The sequence below is a fragment of the Pollachius pollachius genome (assembly GCF_949987615.1).
Source record: "Pollachius pollachius genome assembly, chromosome: 13".
Classification (NCBI taxonomy): domain Eukaryota; kingdom Metazoa; phylum Chordata; class Actinopteri; order Gadiformes; family Gadidae; genus Pollachius; species Pollachius pollachius.
This window is the reverse complement of record NC_136946.1, coordinates 10,351,087-10,371,704: the sequence shown is the minus strand read 5'-3', so window position 1 is coordinate 10,371,704 and position 20,618 is coordinate 10,351,087. Positions and strand designations below refer to the sequence as shown.

The following is a 20,618-nucleotide window of genomic DNA, read 5'->3' as shown; positions in this document are numbered from 1 at the left end:
CTGGCCTACTGTAATTAGTTTCATGATGTGTCTTATTGATGGATTGAAAACACCTAGAGGTCCATAGACCAATCGACAAGTTAAGAATGACTTGACCTAGCCAGGGTGACTTTTGCAAATAAAAAGCATGTTCACTTTTGGGCTTGGTTACAGTGGAATTTCTTTTCAATTTGATGACCATTTCACCTTTGGATTACATTCCTACCCAAGTGATTTATGTGATTTGCGAAAAAGTCAAAGCTGTGTGAAGCCCATTGTGTGAGTTAGTCACACATAATTCCATGCCTTGACTTCAATGTTTAAATATAGGAGGTAGGCCTTTTGTTTTGTGTCTGGAAAATGAATGGGCTCAGCTAGGGTTTGTTTCCTGCTCTTTGTGAAGTGTGGTGGAAGAAAAACCAAAAAAATGTTCTTTTGATGTGAGAGATTTTAGAATTTAGAGGATCCCTTTTATATGTTTATTTATCTAATGTCCACAGGAAATGTGTCATGAGTTTATTAAATGAGGTTTTATTTTTACCAGTATTTACACACCGTCTGTAGGCAGGGACATCTCCCGCCATATCTGCCAACAGGGAGAAAGGGAAAGAGTTCAGCGGGGTCTTTCCGATTGAAGTGAGCCTAAGTAGCAACTAGGCTCTTAATCTATCAGACACCTGACAAGACTTATCAAACAACTCTCGGCTAACATTTACATCCACTGCCCTGGCTAAGAATCAACGTCTGTGTCGTGTTACTTTTGTGCAGAAAGTGTCAAAGGTACATCGAACCCTTTTCAGATATCCATTTCGGCAGAGATGGAAGAGCAGTAAAGCTATTTTTATGTGTTTTTTTATTTACGAAATGAGAATACAAATACTACGGAACGGCACATGGGATCCATGTGGAAGAAGATCAGACGAGCTACAGAGAACAAAATGTTCTGGTTCAACACCAATATGAAGTATCTACCAGATGGCGGGGCTATCCACTTCCATCAGGTGAGGACCTGAAGAGCTCTTAAATTGAAGTAAAGCGGTCGCTTGTTGGTGTCCACAGTTCCAGTGTAATCGAGGGTACCATTGACTGTAAAATACGGTCATAAAGTGGCTATGGCCAAACTATTTTCCTGCCTCCCCCGTGTGCCCGCGTCTCTTGTTTTCGCGCATTCCTCGGGAGGCGATAAATTCAAGGGCGCGCGGGTTAACTACCAAGTTGAGCATGAGAGCCCGTCGCGGAGGGAGGCGAAGCACGCGCAGACGGACACCAGACACGTTGCGTGCGCGAACGCCGACCTCTGTTATCAAAAGTTGGATTCAAGCTGCAGCATAGCCTGTTGGCTATATGGTTGTGATGTTTGGAGGGAAAAAACGACGACACTGAATGGCTGACCTTTAACTCTCTCTGTTCATCTGTTGTGTTCTACTGCTCTGCCCTGCTGCGAAGATGAACGGTGGGGTCGCATCTTGGAGCAAACCTTCCAGGACTGCTGTGAGTGATGCATTTAGACACACTGTTTGGCTGTTGTGTTTTTTTCACCCTTTTGTTTTTGTTTGTTGTATAGGAAATGATGTTCAATTCAATCAATCTATTGTAGCCTACTCGGTAGACGTGGCAGGTTGAATTTGCATTCGGTCTAGAGTTTCCATTACACAACTTTACCTGCTTTAATTTCATCGCTGTATAATGGCAGTATTCAATTTATTGTAGCCTACGTTCTTCATTTAATTTATCATATTCATTTTGACTTGATTCATGGTTTATAGGTTGAAGGGTTTAGGATATTTTCATAAGTGTAGGCTAGAGTTCCGTGAATATGACTTGCCTCAGTTATAGGAAGGTTAGTCCTATTCAGCCAGTTAATTGAGCCATATGGGGCCATTTATTACACATAATACAAGTATTACATTTTATAACAACAGATCAGATATCAAATATTACATATATATGGCATATTCTTATAAAACCAGATACATTTTCTTTGACATTCAGAATCGTGCCAGTTCATGCCTCACTCCCACTCCCTTCCCTCTGAGACCGGTGTCTTATAGCTATTTATCTTTTGTATGTCGCATGCAATGTTCTTCTATGGCAAATGTGCAAATTGGATGCCCATAGTGCCATAGATATATGGATGATCAAGCTCTGATCACCCATATATCTTGAAAGTATCCTCTGATGGTTGTCACAACATCCTTTCTAATTTCCCATCCATTCGAACTCCTACATCTCCGTAAGAGGTATTGGATTTCTTGTGTGTTACCTTTATGGAGTATAGTTAATAGAACAGTGTTTACTCTGAATCTATTTCATCCTTATTCTTAAGTGTGCACAATGCATTATTTCCAGCCTAGATACATTTGCCACTGAATATCAAGCTAATGACTTTGATCAGAAAATCTATTTACTCAATCGGTTCACTCAAGGTCCCAATATATCTTAACTTGAAATTTTTCTCCCTCATAGGGTAAAATGTCTACCATCAAACCATTTCCCTTTCTGTTAATATTTGTACATTTGTTAAATATGATAATGTTATCAACACATTAGGTATAATAATATAGAATATTTTCTGATATTCTTTGGAAAAATGTCTTTGTATTCAATCTATTTTCAGGTCTTATGTTGGAAGTCATTATTTGACAAGCTCTCATGAAACATTGTTATTTTTACATGGCTGGAGATTGGACTGCAACTTCTTAAGAAGCTGAGACTTGTCAGTGAAGTTCTTGAGAAAAATACTGGCCTGTCATCTTTGAATCCATAATTCACTGTCAATTGTCAAACCAGGAGTTCAGAATAAATCATAAAGCGTATTATATATGCATTTTACTTATGTGCACAGGCGAGGCAACCTCAGTACCAGAGGAAATATTGACTCACAAAACAGGAAAGACTACTATAAAACATGATTACTGCTCGAAACATGTTAATTACATGTATTTCCGTGTTCCTTTTTAATAACAAGAAAAACGCAGAATTGATCTAGGATTTGATGCCAGGATTTGAACAAAGTGCGTACATGGGGCCCAAACGTCATATTAACGTCATCAACCACTTGTCTAGAAGGTATTATTTGCCTCTGACTGAGGTATTCACAACATTAAAGTACACTCACCAATGCCAATTGGTGAGTGTTGGTTAATCAATATAATTATTTGGTCTTCTGTTCCCACAGAAGTGTATTATTTCTAACTCACTTATGCTCCAGTGTAATTTTATTGTTTTCAAAATATGCAAATAAAACAAACAGGCTTTAAACAGGCTTTGCAAGCCGGCATTTGTTTTTTGTTGCGTTGTCTGTACCTGCTGGGGTGCCAAAAAAAACTAAAATCACTCCTCTCTAAGAGTTCACCAGGCTAGGAGTTCACCAGGCTAGGAGTTCACCAGGCTAGGAGTTCAGTTTTCAATCTACAATTATAGACAAAATTATAGTCAAGATTTATTTTCAGAACGATGACAGTGCAACACTGGCTTCCAATGTTTTTTCTTGTCACACATGACAAACAGGGTCATAACATACCTTGACACTTCAGATGAGCGTGCCAGGTCAAAACGTCTACGCTTGCACATTAGTTGGAAAAGCTGCTCTATGCACTTTAGTTCTGCCAAAACAAACATGGGTGTTATCACTACAACAACATTTACCTGAGCAAAATGGTTTAATAGCTCATAGTCTCATAACATAATAGCCTATTAGTGTCTAACCACGGATGATTAAAACTCAACTTTAAGTAAAACATTAATATATGAATGTGCAAATTGGATGCCCAAAGGACACACCAGGATAAAACAAGCATAAACCACCACACACACACACACACACACACACACACACACACTCAAGCAAACACACACACGCACAGACAAACACACATGATCAGATATTTTGGACTTAGTAGCACTGAAATGCAAGATGCTTTGCTTCTGTTTGCACAGTTCACATTACTGTTTACACAACACGAGTATTACTGCCATACCAGTTCATACTGTACAGAAACGCATCAGCAATCACTTATATAACCCACCAAACATTCCTCACCCCTCTGCTACCAACAGGCGACTGAGCATTCTCGCTGCTGGAGAATATCAAGGTTATGCTTCCCCATTCTACCCTGGAACCCCATGGAGCCCAGTTCATTAATAATGTCTCTGAATCTGGGAGCTTTTTACATGTTTTCCCCTGATTTTCAACAGATTGTATTGAAAAATAATTAACAATGTGCGAGCTATGTAACTTGGCTTGCGTCTAACCACACGTGAGTACTGTAAATCACTTAGCTGGAATTGTTATCTTACCGACTCGCCAGAAAACTCTTATCAGCTGACTCGTCCACATAATTGTGTGTGTGTTTGTTTGTTTGTGTGTATGCATGGACGTGTGTGTGAGTGAGAGAATGTGTATGTGGTTGTTTCTGTGTGTGTTTGCGCATGGAAGCCTGTGTTTGGCTTGTGTGTGTGCTGTGTGCGTGAGTGTGCATGTTGTCTTGTATGTGTGTGTGTGTGTGTGTGTGTGTGTGTGTGTGTGTGTGTGTGTGTGTGCGTGTGTGTGGCCCCTGCTCACTCTGCTGTGAGTACAGGATAACGACTGGGGCTGAAAGGGTTGGGCTGCTGTTGGAGCCACACCCCCTCTCGTCCATGTAAGGAGAGCCAGAAGCTGCTCGCTGTCTGACTTCCCACATGCATAGTCACACAGAGCCAGAGCCACACAGACTGTTTCTTTAACCATCGCTCGCTTCTTCAGCAGCAAGAAAAAGGACGAGTCGCCAGACACTGTCTTCTGTCCGGGGGTAAATACTTAACTTAAACACTTAGCTCAACTCAATAGTTGTTCTAAGTTTTGTGTCCTGTAATGGTTATTGTGATGGTGTGTGTGTGTGTGTGTGTGTGTGTGTGTGTGTGTGTGTGTGTGTGTGTGTGTGTGTGTGTGTGTGTGTGTGTGTGTGTGTGTGTGTGTGTGTGTGTGTGTGTGTGTTTGCCTGCTGCAGCGTTCATTTTGATTTTGTTAACTTTGCCATTAACTTTGAGACGTTACAGACGTAAAGAATGTAAAGGTGAAGAATTTGCCTTTGGCCGAAAGTAAGTCCTCATTAAGTTCTCTTCATATTGAGCCCCAGTTGAAAATAAGTAATCTTTCAGTGTGTGACAGAGCGACACCACTATTGAATCAACCCCTGCTGGGATTAGTTCTAAAAACGGCTTTTACAGTTGGTATGATGGGGTTCCATCATCCAGTTCTTCATTTAAGAGCACTTCTTGTTGTTTTCCCATTCGTCAGAATGAATAATGGTGCAGTGTTGCTTGCCGTGATTAGTGCCTCAGCAAACTCCCCAATAGTGTAAATATATCATTTAGTTTGTCGTCCTACGTACAGTGTTACTTACCCTGAGACAGAATGTTTTCTTTACTAACATGGCGTTTTAGCTTGGACTGTGGATCGAGGGAGTGAATAGTTTCGTATTTACAGTGAGGGATTTCCCAGGCGGTCTGTGCCCAAGAGCAATGATCTCATTTCCGAATGAGTAATTCACAGATTAGACCAAAGAGTATGTCGCCATTTTTAGCTTTGCAAGTGCCAACTGCTGTAGGTTTTGGTGTAATACATTCACTGGTTGTTTGAAAATGGGCAATAGATGTAGTTGTGTATGTTCAATCACTAGCTCTGTGTTTGACCACTCTTCCCTTTGCCCTGGGATGTTGACTTTCTACGTGTAAACTAGGGCTACGTGTGATGACAAAGCAGCACGGGTTGCTATACCACTGGTCTTTGTGTGGCCATGTGTCCCACCAGGTGTTCTGTGACATGGAGCGAGGCCAGGTCTCAGGAGGCACAGAGGCAGTATCGGTGAGCCATGGGAAGACTTTAATATTTCCGAGATACCTGACGCACGTTCAAAACCTGTGGTGCACTTAGTAGGGCGATGCTAGGGCGAAGAACGACGCCTTGATAATGTGAATGTTTATTGTTCGGCATGGGTGTTGTTTAAGTATATATCTTGGTACTGAAAAGGCTGTAGCACTGCAATATTTGATCCTCATGCCATGAAGTGTTGTGTTTGAATAACAAGGCTGATGGGGGCAACGGCAAGCAAAGGCTTGTGTATTGTAAACACAGAAAAGATTAGTGCTACTGGTAAACTATCTAAAATAGAAATTAAATTGAATCAACGGCAAAATAGCATACGACTACATGTTTGTAAATGGCACATTCTTCTGGGGTTGGGGCTGGCAGAGCTGTTGGTGAGTTTGTGTGTGTGGGGGTTATGCCATGGTTTAACTTTGAATCCAGACCAAAACATTTGGATTCTTTAGATGTATTTCTGTTGTCTTGTGTTAAGAACACTGCTATAGATCAACTCTAGTTGAATAGTGAATAGTCCCTATGTGAGACATGTGAACCCTGAATCAGCAGCGCGGATGGTGGATGGTACAGTTAGAGGCTCTGTCGGTTTAAAACGTAATCAATTATTAATCCTGCTCCCCTCATCCCAGCTCATTTTGATTACATTTGTTTGAATCAAATGATGATGAAAAGTAATTTTTAGAGTAATTCTAACAGATCGCTACCAGCAATAGGATACATACATTCATCGCTGTCATCACATCCATACTGAGTACCTTGGTAATGTTTGCACCGGCTAACTTTATCAAGCGACTCCAGCGATCTTTTTTTTCCATACAGCTTTAGCTACCATTACATAGCTGGTTTATGAGCTGGATCAAAGTGTTACCTTGCTAACCCTCTTAGCGTTTGTGAGTGTGTTGGTGTGCTTGCGAATGGCCGTGTGTGTGTGTGCGTGTGCCCTTTTGTGTGTGCTTGCCGGTGCCTGTGTTTGTGTGTGCATGTGCTTGTGTGTGTGTTTGTCATGGCCGTGTGTGTGTGTATGTCGGTGTTTATGCCTACAATGCATTCTTCCCCCTAATTAGAAGACGTTTTAATATGCAAACGACATGCTTTAGATTTTATAGAACAACAACAGCCGAGGGCGGGAATAGCGTGCGCGGGGTGGGAGGCAGGGAATATTGAATCTTCATTTCAAGAGATGTGAGAGTGGTTAGCACCGCACCTTCCAAGGTGTGTCTCTCTCTCTCTCTCTCTCTCTCTCTCTCTCTCTCTCTCAGCCCTGAGGCTGCCACTCCCTCAGCTCAGGAGTTGTTCCAGAGACATGATGTTAGGGAACGAGGCAAGGTGTTGTCCCCTGGGGAAAATGGCCTTTGGCCTCTCTAAATACTGTCACAGATATTATCAGTAATTATATTTTAGAATTGTTTATATTTTGCCTCCCAGAATGGTGAAATTATCCATCCAAGCGATTTCTTTGATCCTACGCCTTACATGTTTTACCTTCCACATGGTCCAGTTAATCTGCCATTGGCAGGTTGCAGGTGTATGATAACTGTGAGTTAACGACTGCATTCTTCCCTGGTATGTACTATGCATTTTACACATTCCCTACATATGGTTGATATGATTAACTTTTTGTGAATAGCCCCATGTGTGATCTGCCTCACCTATACCTAAACACATACATGAACCACACATGTACACATGCACTGACTCCCGAGCACACATACAAGCACACAAACACACACACACACACACACACACACACACACACACACACACACACGCAAACACAAACACACATCTGTGACGAGGTGGTGAGTTCTGAGAAAATTCAAGGCCTGTACAGACCAGCCACTGAAGGATGCATCACATCCTTACTTTCAAACAGGATGCTTAGCAAACCCTGAGAGAGTGAGACAGGTTTTATATCAAATGTATCTTCCTTAACACACCTGTGGCGCATTCAATTATTATTCATTTATTTAAAAGCTCATTTGACCAAGCAGCTGTTGTTGGTGGTAAGATGTTGAAGTCCTTTGTCATCTTAACCAATACGTTTTGATAGTTTTTTATTGAATGGATTGCTTGGATCTACAAATATATACAATTGTACATAAGGTAACCATAAAAGCACCTTTAGTCTGAGCAGTTTAAGTATAACTGATGATGGCTGCTTAGGTCTACTAAGACTAAAAACTCCCATCACAACAAAATTTTCTTCCCTGCAGCAAATAAGCCTCAAACTAGCCATAACAAATTTCTCGCCTGTGTAATGCAATAGAGGTCCTTCTGATTTGATCTTGTGATAAGATTTTAGGGTAGAACATAATCCCTGACGAAGAAGCAGGCAGCTTTTAGATCCTGGAATGTAAATGTCAGCAGTTGTACCATCGGAAGATTAAAGACTTGATTGCTATCAAAAACACATAAATCGCAAAACACAACAATATGCATTTGCTGCATATTGTTATATGCATTTGCACAACTGTCATGTAGAAAATATTGTCATACATATGTTTACCAATACTCATGAGAGTACCAGTATTATACTATAGTTATTTTGTCCGAAACTAAATAATGGTGAGAGTCCTTAAAGTGGGGTGAAATAAAGTCTTAAATTGTGAGTTTTGATAGAAGAGCTCTGTTCGGGAACATTTTGAGTCCATTACGGCCAGACATGTTTTTGAAATTGTAAATGGCAAAAATAACATTATATGGTGATGGGATTAAAGTTAAATACTTAAATAGGCTTGGTTGACACACCCGGACTGGTTTCTGCTGATCTCCTGAAATGGATTTCAACTGTAAATTGTGTTCAAAACATTAGCTCCTACCTTCTGTGGAAACGAGATTATGTAAGATTCACTGCTAAACAATAGCAGTGACAACAGAGCGTGCACAGCGCTCCGGCACCACAGATGATGTTATTTCCGGCCCTTAAAAGCGGTAGTTTAATTTTTCCAGTCTGTAACTGGATAGTGTGCACAGTACCATTCTACAGCAGCACAGGAAGACGGGCTTTTCCCTCATAGTCACGTGTCTACGATGTTTTACAACCTGGCCTTGTACAGCACCCACACTAGACCTTTGCTTCAAGACAGTTTTATGGGTTTGTCACTCCTTTCGTTGCTGTGTATCCTCTCCTCCGCATGACGTGCAGCTCACACATTCTTGTTGCGGTGTCTTGTCCACTCCTTGTCTACAGGCCTTGTCTAGTAATATGCTGAATTACTTTTCCTGAGAGCCCCTCAAAGACACTCTACGTAATGGATTACCTGTATGTTTGATTTCAGGAGGAAAGGAGGAAAGGCAGACAATCCAAAGGGAGCTCACAGAATCGGGTTCACTTGCCCGATACTCCAGAAGAGCCGTGGAGCCAGGTATGAGAGAATCAAACCAATACCAGATAATTACTTCCTTCTACCCTGGAACATTTAGAGAAATAAACTGCACTTCCTTCTCTTCATGAAGCAAAACATTGCCATAGAAAATTCGAAGAGCATTTAGTGTGAGAGGGACTCCCCCTTATTTATACCATAGCAGTAGCAATTTTGTCTTAAGGAATCAATGTGACATGTGGAAGTTTGGACAAAGAAACTGTGAATCTGGTACTCTAAGCACTTTAGTAAATGTCTTATCATTTCACCAAAGGGCTAATGCTAGTGTTACATAAGTGGCAGGTACGCTCACGTTCAAAGATCTAAGGCCGACTCAACACAACAGAGTAATCTGAAACAATTATGTTGGTAACATGTTTCAGTGAAGTGGAACGGAGACAACGACGGTTTGATCACACAAACCGGTATGAACCTTTAATGATTAATTCTTCAATTGAAGTAGAAGGCTGGTGTGTTTCGCAACCATTGTGTTTTTGCAACTATTATTTATTGCAATTCATTTTACTCTCATAAAGTAAATGCTCAGTCCAGCACTAAATCACAAGCGAGCTAGTCTGCCCCCTTGTCATTTCTGTCTTGTGTTTTTTCTGTCGTGCTTCTTTCCCATGATTTGGTGCTCAAAGTATACTGAATGCTATTGTTTAAACTTAATCAACAAAATAACTAATACCACCTGTGAAATGATTTTCTCCCCTCCTGATGGTTTATGTAGGTAATCAGTGACACTGTTACCAAACGAGAGGATTGTGGTTTGGAACGACACCAGACGGCCGAGCCGATCAAGCACACAGAAGAGCAGGTGGAAGTTATTAAAGTGAGTGTCATCATAGCTAATCCTCACTCAGTTGTTCTTCTGCCATTCCTGTGTCAGCCGCCGACTCTGACATGTCAACAGCCAACTCTCTTCCCAACCTGTTCCAAAGCTTGTCGTTTCTTCTCCCAGTTCTACCTGGAGTCCCGCCGACCAGGGGGAGAGGGCCACCGGGAGAGTGTCAAGATGCTGACCGACGAGGTGTCGCAAATTCAGGAGGTGGGTGGGATCCGAACTGTAGACACACGTCTGCACGCGTGTGTTCATGGCTGTTTGCTTGGGCTTTTGGTTGTATGGTCTCCTGAGTTTGACGTCCCTTCCTTTGGGTCCTACACACACAAAACCACACATAAACAAACAGGGATGGAAATTCACATGGTTCTGTCACCTATTGATTCTCCTTTTGTATACTGCTATCTCCCACAGGTGAGGTACTGCTTGAAGACGCTCCGGGCGCAGATGGAGGCCCGAAAGAACCAGAACCAGAACCACCACAAGATGGTAGGGGGACTCCACCATGCACCCTGAACCGTGAAGCTCACAGCACACAGTGCTTCGTACCCGCACTGATCCCTGCCCTGCTTGTCTTTTCAGAATCCAGCCAATGACGTGACAGACCTAGTGTCGAATCGCAAGCCGCCCTTACCCAATGGCGAACCTGCTCAGCATGACTCAGAGAACCTGGTACACTCCCTTCTCCAACCTTGAATCTTACAGATTGTTAACGAGTCATCGACACACACCTTTAACTGGTTACCTTTCTGTGTAGTAAATAGTTTGGAAAAAAAGGAAGAAGGGTGTGGGGTTGGTTTGAATGCAATAGGATCACAATTCAAATGGGCTTAGGTTTCATCACAGATTAATTATGCATACCAAAACCGCTCCTGCCTACTGTCTGCTGGTTTGACATACATTCCTACATCATCATCCACACACACACACACACAGTGTTGGGAAAGTTCACTTTCTTCGTGAACTAGTTCAAAGTTCAGTTCACAAATCTTAAAATGAACTAGTTCAGTTAAACGTTCATAATTCAAAATTTTGAACTAAGTTCACAGTTCCAAAAAATGAAGTAGTTCATAGTTCTTTTTTTCAATATGTTGCTGTGAGCTTTTCGTTTTTTCTGGTATTTTGAACATTGAGCCCCGTTTGTGGTTTGTCTAGGATGATATAGAGTGGTTGAATCAAGTATCGTAGCGAAATACGGTTTCTATCGTGTTTTATTGCACATTTAAGCGCATTTTGTAAATCCCATTGATTTCTGTTGGAAGACTCATTACTCGTTGGCCGGAAACGGAAAGGGGGGAGTGTTCACGTTTGGTTGTAGTCTTTTCGCTCGGTTCTAGCCCTACTGATGAGACGGAGAACCGAGCGAAAAGACTGCAACCAAACGTGAACAGCCCCCCTTTCCGTTTCCGGCCAACAAGCAATGATTCTATGAGATATTCTAGTCCGCTGAGCTATGAGCCAGAGAGAGCTAACGTTATGGATTGTATATATTTATAATTCGAAATTCGTCTCAGCCTTTATATCACAGATACACTAGGGTCTATAACATATAACCGCGTTGTCTGATTACAGTTTAATTCATTTTCCACAATTGAACAGCTCTCGTTTCGAAGAATAATCACCGTGCCATTTGTTTCAATGGGAATCGCGCTGGTCTATACTTTCAAAATAAAGTGTACATATTTATAATATGAAATTCGTCCCAGCCTTTATATGACAGATACTATAGGGTCTATAGCATATAACCACCTTTTCTGATTACAGTTTAATGTAACAGTAAGCTGGCAACACCTCAACTGCAAATGAACCGCACGGAGATTACCATGGCAACCGGTCAAACAACACGGCGATCTGCGCGCGCATCCGCCGTGTTGATAGAGAAATAACCCCCCAATTGAACGAAGTTAAACCGAGTGAGCTTGCCGTTCACTGAGACCAGAATGAACGAGTTCACAGTAACGTTCATCAGGCAGTAATACAGTACGTTCAGTTCACGTTCGCCCAAAATATGAACGAGGTCATGAACGTTCAGTGAACGCGTTCAGGCACAACACTGCACACACACACACACACGCAGACGCACACGCACACACACTGCATGATATCCAATCTCCCATGCATTTTTTATAGCTTAAGTATCCAATGAATGATCAGCCTGTGCCTAAGTAGTATATAAACAGGGACATTATCAAATAATATTACTATATGTCCTGTATATAGCCAAAATAATGGATTTGCTAAGATACTTTGGAACACAACTTTAAAATAATTACTGTCTGACACAGGACATATCATTAGCCTCCATGGTGTGTTTGTGTGTCTCTTTCTCCCTGTCAGCCATTATCTCTGCCTCGCTCTCTCCCCTTCTGTCATCATTAGTGTCTCTCTGTGTCTTCCTCTCCCTCTCTCTTTCTTCTCTGTTATTATCTCGATCTCGTGCTTACGCTCTCTCTCTCTCTCTGTCTCTTCCTCCCTCTCTCTGTGTCTCTGTCTCTCGCCCGCTCTCTCTGTGTCTCTCTCTCTCTCTCCCTCTCTCTCTGTGTCTCTCTCTCTCCATATCTGTCATCATTACTGTCTCTCTGTGTCTTCCTCTCCATCCCTCTTTCTGTTATTATCTCGATCTCGTGCTTACACACTCTCTTTCTCTCTCTCTCATCTCTCTCTCTCCCTCTCTCTCTGTGTCTCTCTTTCTCCGTCTCTCTCTCCCTCTCTCTGTCCCTCTCTCTCTCCCTCTCTCTCTTTGTCTCTCTCTCTCTCCCTCTCTCTTTCTGTTATTATCTCGATCTCGTGCTCTCTCTCTCTCTCTCTCTCTCTCTCTCTCTCTCTCTCTCTCTCTCTCTCTCTCTCTCTATCTCACCGTCTGTCCCATCTCTCTCCCGCTAACTCTCCCCGTCTGGGGTCCCGTTTACCTCTGTCTCCCTGCCCTTGGGTTCAAGTATTTGCAAGCCTAAAGTTGATCCACCGTGTCGGTTTCGGCCCGCCCTCACTCCACCGCTTCGCCCACCCTCCCTCTCAGGTCAACCATCACCAGGAGGGGAGCGTGACGCTCAGCGAAGCCACAAAGCGTCTGTACGTCCAGCTGGCGGAGGCCGAGGAGAGACACCAGGAAGAGAGGGACAGACTGAAGGTCTGCATTTAATACAGTGAAAGAATTTCATGGAGATATGGGTCACTGGGCTTGATGGCTCCCTTCTAGTTTCTGGGACGGCGTGGAGTAAGAGTACATTGTGAAGTAGTAAAGGAGACTGTGAATGTCTAGATGTAGTTTTGGAGGGTGTGCTTTAGTGTGCCTTTTTCGGAATCTCTCCATTCTGACGTTGGCGACTGATTTTCTGCGGTTCAAGTCTTTGCCCAATTTAGTCAAAGGCTGAGTCATCCAGAACCATTAGTCACATGGAAAACATTATTCGGGACGGTAGTGTTGGGTTTACTTCATGAATTCTCAAATAAAATACGCAACCTTGTGGCCAGCTCATAAAATGTAAAGACTCCTAACTTATTAATCCCACTCAGGCTAATCTACCATTCATCAGTATGCATTATGTACAATGGCTATGAAAACATGTTAAAAAAGCCTCATGCTCTGCGTCGCCCCCTACAGGCAGAGAACAGCGCGTTACAGCGCCACCTGGAGGAGCAGACAGCGCGGCTGCAGCGGGCGGAGGGGCTGTCAGAGGACCGGGGCCAGCGGGTGGAGGCGCTGGAGCAGCTCCTGGGGAGCCTGGCGGTGGAGAGCACCGGCCTCAAAGAGAAGGTGGCCGCCAGGGAGACGGAGCTGGGCCGGCTGAGGGAGCAGACGCAGCAGGGCAGGGAGGACCAGCAGAGGTAAGGGCGTGACGGTCCGAGGGACTGAATCCTGGGGAAGGGAAAACGTCGTCCTGTAAAACCGACTGCACCATGAGATAGAGGATGGGTTGTTTTGTCCTGTAAAACCGACTGCACCATGAGATAGAGGATGGGTTGTTTTGCTGTTGAAGTCGTTGGAGTAGATTTCTACTACTTTTTAATTTTTTTATTATAATAACCCTTATGTATGCTTATGTATCAATACAAATACCAAAAGATTATCATGTAAGATCAGTAATCTTTGGTTCGGTTTGATCCGGTTTAGGTTACTAATACTAAGGATAGTTTACCTTTACCTTCACAAAACTAATTTGTAAACATATATTATAAGTATATTTAATTGAAGTATATTAACTGTAACTGTGTGTGTGTGTGTGTGTGTGTGTGTGTGTGTGTGTGTGTGTGTGCGTGTGTGCGTGTGTGCGTGCGTGCGTGCGCGCGCGCGTATGTATGTGTTTGGCACCAGGAGTGAAGCGTTGGAGAAGGAGTTGGCCAACATGAAAGAGAAGATCCATCAGCTAGACGACATGCTGAAGAGCCAGCAGAGGAAGGTTCGACACATGATCGAACAGGTACAAATAAACACACACACAATTTTAGGCATGGCACTGAATGTTTGATTTATTCCACCTGTGTTTTCGTTTTATTGTTTCCACACGCATAAAGGGCTATTTAAATCAACTCACATTGTTTCCCCGGGAATAAATAATAGGCCTGAGGCTTTAGGCCTTGCCAAGTCCCTACCAGACTCATTATCTTTGGCAAATAAAATTATGAGGAAGCCGGTGATGAAACCGGTGACAATCAGCGGAATGGAACCTCTTCCTCACGGAAGTTCCTGCTTGTTTTAGAAGAAGCCAATAGGCATGGCAGATGCAGCCCCTGCCTTAAGTGCAGGGTGCACTTCACAGATATAAACACCGAGTTGGGATCAGGAAGTCCAGTGTAGTCCAAGGTAATCGAGATTTAGAGTCGTCTAAACACCTTTTATTTAATCAAGGCTTATCTTTCCAAAATCGTTGGGTGTCTGCACACCAAAGACCCAAACCTTGTTGAGAAGATTCAACAGCAAATTACAATTGTGAGTTGACGACTGACAAATGAGGAGAACGGTAATCTTTATTGTAATTGTTAGTGTCATCCTGATGCATTTTTGCGATTGCAAATCAACACAAAATCGTCCATTTTTGACAGTAACAGTTGTTATTTGTGCAGACAGAAAATCTGCCAAAGAAAGTCATTACATCTGTGCTTCCTTTGGAGTTCATTATGCACTTGTTCTGTTGTGCTAGCCTAAGGCACAATGATGTGGACTTATTTGACCTAATAAATCACAGGGTTATGATCACAGGTACACAAGTCACCTGACTTCCTTAGACAAGGCTGGCCAAGTACAAAGAGACTTTGAATGAAGCGCACACATTTAATTTGCTTTCTCACTGTGAAACAACCCATGCAAAAACAAACCATCCTTTACCTCCCTCTGACGTACACAAACCACCCACACACGCACACTCATACACACTGACAAGGACACACACACACACACACACACTCACTGTACAACACAATCACTAAGCAAATTAACCATCCAGTTCCTGCATGCACACAGGAAGCCATTAAAGTGGAAATTTGATCTTAAATCTATCAATGAGTAACGGTTCATCGATGTTGGCCGTTGAGCTAAGCGGAGCCTCTCAGACATGTCCTGCCTAGAATAAGTTATGTTGCATTGGGCTCTTGATTGCCAGTCCTTGCTCTCATGCTTGTTTGTGTGTGTGTGTGTGTGTGTGTGTGTGTGTGTGTGTGTGTGTGTGTGTGTGTGTGTGTGTGTGTGTGTGTGTGTGTGTGTGTGTGTGTGTGTGTGTGTGTGTGTGTGTGTGTGGTTCCATGCCTGCGTGTTTGTCTGTGTACAGCTGCAGAACTCTCGGACCGTGATCCAGGAGAGAGATCGAATAATCGTGGAACTAGAAGAGAAAGTGGCCTACCTCGAGGCTGAGGTCACTACAACTTAAGCATTGTCCCCTGTACTAACTATTATCATGTCAAGTCATGTCCTTTGTTATGATGTCGCCCTATTTGTGTTTGATACCCTCAAAGGACCGCACTACCTTTATTAATTTCAGTTGAACCACCTGCGTCCATAAACGTTCCTTCTTTTACTTCTGAACTCTCTACTCTTCACAGGGCCTAATGACTAAAGGGCCTAAAGCTTTAGAACTCCTGCCTTCAGATCTAAAACATGTTTTGATAAGGAGAGGGTGACAGAGTAAAGAGAGAGCCTTTTCATACGTGTAACCGTTATGCATGCTGCAGCATGCGGCTGTCTCTTCCAGAGATGTAAAGAAAAAGCCCCAGTGCGCTACATGCAATCTGACCCTCAACCCCCTGTACCCCGTCTCTGTTCCTCTTGCCTGCAGAACCGGGAAATGCACGACCACATGGAGTACATCTCCGGTGAGCCGGACCCCCCACCTCCAGAACTGACCGAGTCCGAGGACAGGCAGCAGGTTGTTTACAGGTAACATGCAGATCTCACTCGAACACAAACACTCTCACACAGGCGCGCAATGGCAAAAACATGCATATATATATATATATATATATATATATATATATATATATATATATATATATATATATATATATATATATATACACTTAAACACCCACACACACACAAATGCGCGCAATGGCAAAAACACGCGGACACAGACACAAATATATATATAGCACACGCAAGTTTATATATATATACAGTGGGGCAAAAAAGTATTTAGTCAGCCACCAATTGTGCAAGTTCTCCCACTTAAATAGACGAGAGAGGCCTGTAATTTTCATCATAGGTAATCCTCAGCTATGAGAGACAAAATGAAAAAAAAAATCCAGAAAATCACATTGTCTGATTTTTTAAGAATTTATTTGCAAATTACCAATTGCAAATTACCAATTACACACAGCCTAGTCTCCATCAGATGTTTCACTTTGTTTTTTCTCTCCCTTTCACAGTAAAGTCCTCACGCCATCCACACATCGCAGCTCAAAGAATCTTCCTTACATCAAAGTCATCGAGATCAAGTCCTGAGCCGGAGAGAGTGAGGGGCGAGGGAGAACGCTGTGAACAGGAACACCTCCAATGCACCTTGCTGAACTGCCACAGAATTCACCAGACTGTTATTTGTAAATAGGTATTTATTCACCCCATTATGATATGTTATGGTTATGACTGGTCCGAACGAGTCTGACAGTTGGGGCAGATTGGACTTTTGGCGAGTGCTGCTTTTGGCCGGTAACACTGTGTTGAACGCCTTCACTCTGCTCTGCCGTTTATTATCTTAGTGATGTGGAATACACAGTAGGAAGGTTGGTCGTTTATAGCATGTGTTCAAATCATTACAGGGCAGTGTCGTCACAGTAATTTTTTTTACAGTTTTCCTTTTTGCCTTTACTTCGCCTTTCTGCAGCATCTGTTAAGAATAATTGTAGGTAGATATGTGACAGAGAAATGTTGACGATCAGGTAGCAATGTGTTTTAAGTGTGTCTGCACTTAGTTCCACTTAACTTGAGTTTAAAAGCATTAGGGTCAACAGGGGGGTCAAGCTCCTGATTACTTTGCAACCCATTGACAATGGCATATATTATACACAGAAGGATGCTCATACTTCCAAGATTCAGGTTTAACACCTGCGTATGTATACTATTTGATTGGGAAATGGACAAGGAGTCTTGTGTTTCTATCCTAGATGATAGCCTTGTAGTGTCGTACCTCCGGCTACCTTGACAGCACCTGGAGATGTGAAAAATGTATTTAAATACCTGAAGTTGCTAAATAAATCAGTCTAAATTGATAAAGATCTGATGTATTCAGGTTGTTCATTCTTATTCTATCAACTTGCTCTTATTTAATTATTATTATTAGTTCTGTCTACCCTAACCCCATGTTTTTCATACTTCTAAGCTTTTCATGTTTTTCTTTACTGTACATTAAAACAAATATAAGGTCTTGTTATTATACGTTTTCTTTCAATAAATCCTGTTGAATTGCGCATTTGAGTACTGTCTTGTCTTCCTCTCAAGTTTACAATTTTATTACCAGAAATGTTGCTCAGTCGTCACATCACTCAGTGAGGGCTGCCACCTAGTGTGCAAAAAACCAACTAGCAATAATACAGGCGTGTCTGACGTTTATCTCAGATCACGCATCACAATGAACACAAAACCACAAACACCAACACACAACATGAATCGAATAAGTTAACGCATTCTGTACAAATATGTCTCTCTAACCCATCACAATATGGATCAGAAGACACATTCAAGTCAAGTAAGAAAATATAATTGCAGTATTACTCCAAATTGTCCTCCCATTCCCTGCGTTGACCTCGTCCCCCTGTTTGTTCTGAGCATCTCTCCTCTTCTGTGTGTGAGCGCATTGGATCCCTCTCTCTCACAAGGTGCTCTCCAGAGTGTTGTAGTTGTCCTTGAAGCTCTTGAGCTCTAGGAAGTGCTTGGGCCTCTTGCTGCGCTGGCTGGTGGAGGGCAGGTAGGTGACCTGGATGGTGGAAGGCGTGGAGCCGCGTGCGGGGGGGCCCGTCAGGTCCTTTGCGGCACACTGGTGCTGCAGGTCCAGGCTGGTGCTGCTGGAGTAGGCCTTCACCCTGAGGTTTGAGAGAGAGAGTACAGTCAATAACGCCCACAGAGGCGGGTGGCTCCCGACTGCAGGGAATCGTTGGATTACAGTTACTCCCTCCCGAACATTACCTAATTTGCCCTTTGTTTAATGGTTCTAATGCTTTGGCAATGTTTTTTTCTTTTGACAATATAAAGCGGTTTGAAAGAAAAGGACATTGCAACTCAATCTATTTCCTACACTTTTATTTACCCCACTGTTGAGGAATAGTGTGTGTTCAAGTGTTTCTACCAAACTGCTTACAAACCAATGAGATGTTTCAATGTATTGTAGCAGACACAGAAACACAGACACTTACACATCCGCTAGTTCATCTAGAGCTCGTTGGTATTTCAAATACTCGGCTTCCCCGAAAACCTGAAACATAAAACAAGGTTTATCCACTGGTGACAGTACAGCAAAGGTTACTGCAGAGTTAAGTGTGTCATGCTGAAAATAGCTTTGCAATTGTGATAAATTATTATATTCTATTCAGATGAATGTAAAATCAATACATTGGCTGCTTATGAGGGAAAGCATTGACTTTTGAATGTCCATGCATCAATCCACAATGAGGACAATCTCTAATAGCGGCCCTAAACAAAACCTCAACAACAACACTTAAACACATTCCAAGCCTATTCCTCAGCCCAATCGGCCAATAGGCATGCGGCCTCCCCGGCTACACACCCCGGTGCCATGGCGGGCGTTGTCGTAGCCTTCCAGCAGGCGGTCGATGAGCGCGCTGCGGCTGCTCTTGATCAGGGAGTGGGAGTTGCGCAGCTCCAGCAGCCAGCTCCGGAAGCTGCGACCGGTGAACGCCCCGGGGGTGTGGCTTATCTCCTGCAGCGTGATACCTGCGGCCCAACGACAGGTGAGGGCGGTAGGGGACATAGCATCGGTGGGGTAAACCATCTGCTGTTATTTCAACAGTTTGTTTTCATCCAAAGGGACTTAAGGTGGGATGGTCTTTTACAGGAGTAACGTAAAGACAGATGTGGGGGATCCAATCTAGGAGGTAAGGGGCAGGCATCTCAAGGATGATAACAGATCGGCTGAGGACATTGGAGATGGAAACCAGAACCTTTTGGCTGGGACTCTGCCCCCATATTCTGATGTTAAATGTCTAGGTTGTAAAAATTCAATAAAAAATGTACTGATGAGCTTAACAGTTGTAGTTTCTTCATGGATTTTTGGCTGATCAGAGGTTATACGGAAAGCAGTACCTTCATCATGTAACAAAAACATCTAGAACTCTCTCACCTGAGTCGCGAATGGCATCAAGGGCTTTCATTCTGTACAGGTAGTTGTAGCAGCCTTTGAATTACAAACATATGCCCATGACTCAATGTCAACATGTTTATATGACAGTTTTAACAATTCAACAACGAATTAGATCAGACACAAATGTAAACTGCTTACAGAGAAATCAAAGCGACTCACTTATTTGTGAAGGATGCTTCAGCCTATCGTCCTCCTCTGATAACAGACGGGGCTCGAAGCGGATTTCCTGAACCTTGGTAAGTCTTGAATCGATTTTCTCCCTCAAGCCCTGTAATGCATATACTTTATTGCATCTTGCTTCGATTCTTATGCAGATTTTATATGGATAACGTAAGGCTATGCTCCATTGTACTGAAGAAGCCAGCACTGTTATAAATGCACAGAGGAAGAGCGCAAAGCAGCATTACCTTAGGTGCATTGTGTCCAATGGGCGCATGGGGTCCTCGACGAGATCGCATGGCAAAACGCATAATTTGCCTCTTAACGAAGATGAACAGCAACACAAACACCTGCACATAAACGTGGTAGACTGAGCTGCTACATTGATGCGCCATCCATACAGACTAATTATCTATTATGGTAAAACCAGCTGGGTTGGCCATGCAATGATACTCACCAGACTTCCATAGGCCATTACTAGAACTACATTAACTCCAGATAATGGTGAAGAATCTGCCATTATGTCTGTTTATGTGTGGCACCAGGCTGAAAGAACAGCTCCCTGGACCACGCAAGTTAGCAATCTAGCTAGACCATAGACACCTGACTGA

General features: G+C 42.9%; 2 protein-coding genes across 6 annotated transcripts; one reads left to right on the top strand and one right to left on the bottom strand.

Moving 5' to 3' along the window:
- The first annotated feature begins 1,227 nt into the window (after positions 1–1,227).
- Positions 1,228–17,941, top strand: tuft1b (tuftelin 1b). Of its 5 annotated transcripts, XM_079749528.1 has the most exons (13): positions 4,648–4,769; positions 9,121–9,207; positions 9,588–9,629; positions 9,938–10,039; positions 10,169–10,255; positions 10,463–10,537; positions 10,631–10,720; positions 13,065–13,175; positions 13,650–13,873; positions 14,361–14,466; positions 15,811–15,894; positions 16,315–16,415; positions 16,904–17,941. In XM_079749528.1, the coding sequence occupies exons 5-13, from the start codon at positions 10,223–10,225 to the stop codon at positions 16,977–16,979; spliced, it is 900 nt and encodes a 299-aa protein (XP_079605654.1). In that variant the 5' UTR covers positions 4,648–4,769; positions 9,121–9,207; positions 9,588–9,629; positions 9,938–10,039; positions 10,169–10,222; the 3' UTR covers positions 16,980–17,941. The 5 variants fall into 5 exon arrangements, with proteins under 5 accessions (XP_079605653.1, XP_079605654.1, XP_079605656.1 ...); XM_079749527.1 differs by lacking the exons at positions 4,648–4,769; positions 9,588–9,629 and adding an exon at positions 1,228–1,470; XM_079749530.1 differs by lacking the exon at positions 9,588–9,629 and having other exon boundaries at positions 4,713–4,769.
- A 369-nt stretch (positions 17,942–18,310) lies between these two features.
- LOC307085378 (protein C1orf43 homolog) lies at positions 18,311–20,600 on the bottom strand. The gene is made up of 7 exons (XM_079750158.1): positions 20,465–20,600; positions 20,256–20,357; positions 20,008–20,116; positions 19,828–19,881; positions 19,255–19,421; positions 18,884–18,942; positions 18,311–18,553 (listed from the first exon to the last, which is right to left on the bottom strand). Exons 1-7 carry the CDS (start codon positions 20,525–20,527, stop codon positions 18,343–18,345), a joined length of 765 nt encoding a protein of 254 aa, XP_079606284.1. The 5' UTR covers positions 20,528–20,600; the 3' UTR covers positions 18,311–18,342.
- Positions 20,601–20,618: the final 18 nt, after the last annotated feature.

Bases quoted from the DNA above. Each gene is read 5' to 3' on its own strand.
- tuft1b (XM_079749526.1), top strand. From the start codon at position 5,711: ATGACAAAGCAGCACGGGTTGCTATACCACTGGTCTTTGTGTGGCCAT. The intron at 5,825-9,120 runs GTGAGCCATGGG...GTTTGATTTCAG, and splicing joins GAGGCACAGAGGCAGTATCG to GAGGAAAGGAGGAAAGGCAG. The intron at 9,208-9,937 runs GTATGAGAGAAT...TGGTTTATGTAG, and splicing joins CAGAAGAGCCGTGGAGCCAG to GTAATCAGTGACACTGTTAC.
- LOC307085378 (XM_079750158.1), bottom strand. From the start codon at position 20,527: ATGGCAGATTCTTCACCATTATCTGGAGTTAATGTAGTTCTAGTAATG. The intron at 20,117-20,255 runs GTAATGCTGCTT...TATGCATTACAG, and splicing joins TTGGACACAATGCACCTAAG to GGCTTGAGGGAGAAAATCGA. The intron at 19,882-20,007 runs GTGAGTCGCTTT...TGTAATTCAAAG, and splicing joins GAAGCATCCTTCACAAATAA to GCTGCTACAACTACCTGTAC.